Here is a 2,771-nt window from a genome sequence, read left to right on the forward strand (position 1 = left end):
TCCCAAAAATTATTTCATGAAGTTTTCCCCTGGGTCTAGGGTTACTAACGGCCTTCGCCATCACTTCCCATTAGGGTCACTCATCATTGGGGCTACAGCTCATTTAACCTTAGTGTATTTCATTTCTAAAAATTTTCCTTCATTTTCTTATCATTATTTGATTTATTTATAACTCCTCACTCTAGTCTAATTATGATTCCAAATATTCTAGCTGCTCAGACTGACATTGATCACCGGAACAGTAGAACGTACTGATTAGCTAAAGTGAGGATGTTACACGACTTCAAGCCTTCTTCTCATCCAACATTAAGGAACTTTAAAATCTCTTCCCACTCTTCACCAATGGCAAGCTCTCTTTGTGAATTGGTCTTACTTTCTTTATCCACATTGTAGCTAATAGCTAGATTCAGCTTGTCTTCACCATCCAACTTAAAAGTTTGCTGCACTAATGGATCAATAATATCAACATGACAAATAGAATGCACATCAGTAGGATGTCTCATGGCATCAAAAATATTGAAATGCCCAATTTCACCATCAAATTCCATAGTAAGTGAACCATCATGCACATCAATCTTAGTTCTTGAAATACTTAAAAATGGTTTTCCTAATAATATAGGTGTAATATTAGGAGAATTATCATCCTCCATATCTAAAATATAAAAATCAGTAAGGAAAACCAATTCATTGACATAAACCAAAACATCCTCAATTACCCCATCAGGATATGCATTAGATTTATCAATTAGTTGTATGATAACACCAGTTTCTTTTAAAGGCCAAAGATTTGAAAAAGCATAAATGGATCTAGGCATGATATTAATAGATACTCCTAAATCTAACAAAACCCTCGTAAATCTAGTATTACTAATTTTACATGGAATAGTAAATGTATCTGGATCTTTACATTTAGGAGCTAATTTCTTTTCTATCACAGTAGAGACATTTCCCTCCACACTTACCTTCTCATTACCTTTTAGCTTTTTTTTGGATGCGTACAACACTTTGAGGAATTTTGCATATCTTGGCACTTGCTTGATTGCATCCAAAAGAGGGATGTTGATCTCCACCTTCCTGAACGCATCCAAAATCTCCTTTTCTTACTTTTCTTTATTCGCTTTTGCAAACCTGCTAGGAAAGGGAGGTACAGGCTTATAATCTGAGAGAGGTGTAAAAGGACTTACCTTTGATTGGACTTCTGTCTCTTGCACTTTTCCTTATTGTCAACTTCTTTTTCTTTTTCAACTCTATGGTAGACCTTTTGTTCAGCTGGAGTTGTCTCCTTTCTTGGTGCTTCCACTTCCTTACCACTTCTCAACACAATTGCACACACATTCTCTTTTGGGTTCTTAATTGGTTGAGAAGGAAGCTTACTAGACCCTTGTGCTTCCAATTTGCTAACTGATGTGGCTAGCTGGCTCATTTGATTCTCCAAATTCTGGATACTTGCCCTTGTCTCTTTTTTGAAAATTCATAATATTAGTAGCAAGAGATTTGATAATATCCTCTAAAGATATTGAGCTTCTGGTTATGGTTGCCTTTGAAATTGAGGTGGCACTTGGTTAAAACCAGGAGGTCAATTAGGAAAAATGTTTCTTTGGGCTTGATTGCCATAGCGAAGGTTAGGATGATCCCTCCATCCTTGATTGTATGTGTTTCGATAGGGATCATACTTCCTTTGTGGTGGACCAAGAAATCCTTCAATTGCATTTGCATGCTCAATGGAATCTTTTTGCAATGTAGGACATATATCAGTTGGATGTTCTTATGCTAAACATATACCACATGTCTTCACTTGTTGCACATTCCCTACAACCAACTAGCTAACAAGAGAAGTCAAATTAACTATTTGATTTTCTAAGGAAGATGTACTTACCTCATTGACTCTTCTTGTAGGTAGATCATTCCTCACTCCAAACTGTTGTGAATTTATAGTCATGTGTGATATCAAGTTCTTTGTTGCTTCAGGTGTTTTATCTACCAAAGCACTTCTACTAGCTGCATCTATCATGCCTCTATTAGTAGGAAGAAGATCTTTATAAAAATATTGAATGAGTAGTTGATCACTTATTTGATGTGTGGAGGGTGGACCATATACTGTGCCATCATATCGATGGTTCTCTGCAACCCAACTAGAGTAGCTGCCATTGGGTCCATGGGACCCTGTGCCATAAAAGACTGATCCTGTACTGGTGGCAGCTGCTCTTCTACTTGAGCAGCTCTAGGCCTCCTACCCTGCCTCCTCGGGGCAGGCGCCTCATCATGTGCTGACACCTCGTCAGGCACATCTAGTTCTGGTGCAGTGGCAGCTCTCCTGCTTTTACGCATTTTCCTGAAATTCAGCAGCATTAGCCCACAAAATTCAAAACTGCAAATTACACAGCTCTATAGACTCATATTTACACACAATATATGGAGCAGAAACTAGAAGCAAAGATGACAATGCAAGACGAATGTGAACCCTATTTTCCGCATGTGACTCCTAGTAGACTCTTCCCAACACTTTAGACAATTATTCCCTATGAATCTGGAGCTTAAGCTCTAATACCACATTTGTCACGACCCAACCTATGGGCCGGACCGGCACTAGGACCTGGGCCAGCCTAAAGCCCCCGAGGCCCGTAGTAAACCTAACTGTTCATTAACCCAACTCTAAGGCCCATTTGGGCCCAAATTCAAGAAACCAAACGGACAGAGTCCGACCATAAAATGGACTTTCCAACGGGGAGTTTTTGACACACCCGACCTGTAAACACAATAAATACTCAATT

The 2,771-nt window shown here is 38.9% G+C and overlaps 1 protein-coding gene across 1 annotated transcript; it reads right to left on the reverse strand.

The window, feature by feature from the left end:
- Window positions 1-296: 296 nt before the first annotated feature.
- LOC131182915 (uncharacterized) lies at window positions 297-2,011 on the reverse strand. Its single transcript, XM_058152353.1, has 3 exons — window positions 1,877-2,011; window positions 1,185-1,456; window positions 297-1,074 (listed from the first exon to the last, which is right to left on the reverse strand). The coding sequence occupies exons 1-3, from the start codon at window positions 2,009-2,011 to the stop codon at window positions 297-299; spliced, it is 1,185 nt and encodes a 394-aa protein (XP_058008336.1).
- Window positions 2,012-2,771: the final 760 nt, after the last annotated feature.

This window comes from Hevea brasiliensis, chromosome 9, assembly GCF_030052815.1.
Source record: "Hevea brasiliensis isolate MT/VB/25A 57/8 chromosome 9, ASM3005281v1, whole genome shotgun sequence".
NCBI lineage: Eukaryota > Viridiplantae > Streptophyta > Magnoliopsida > Malpighiales > Euphorbiaceae > Hevea > Hevea brasiliensis.

Excerpts from the sequence above, each read along its gene's own strand:
- LOC131182915 (XM_058152353.1), bottom strand. The coding sequence starts at position 2,011 with ATGATAGATGCAGCTAGTAGAAGTGCTTTGGTAGATAAAACACCTGAA. Across the intron at positions 1,457-1,876 it reads CTACAAGAAGAGTCAATGAG|ACAAGGGCAAGTATCCAGAA; the intron begins GTAAGTACATCT and ends TTCAAAAAAGAG. Across the intron at positions 1,075-1,184 it reads AGACAGAAGTCCAATCAAAG|GAAGGTGGAGATCAACATCC; the intron begins GTAAGTCCTTTT and ends GGATGCGTTCAG.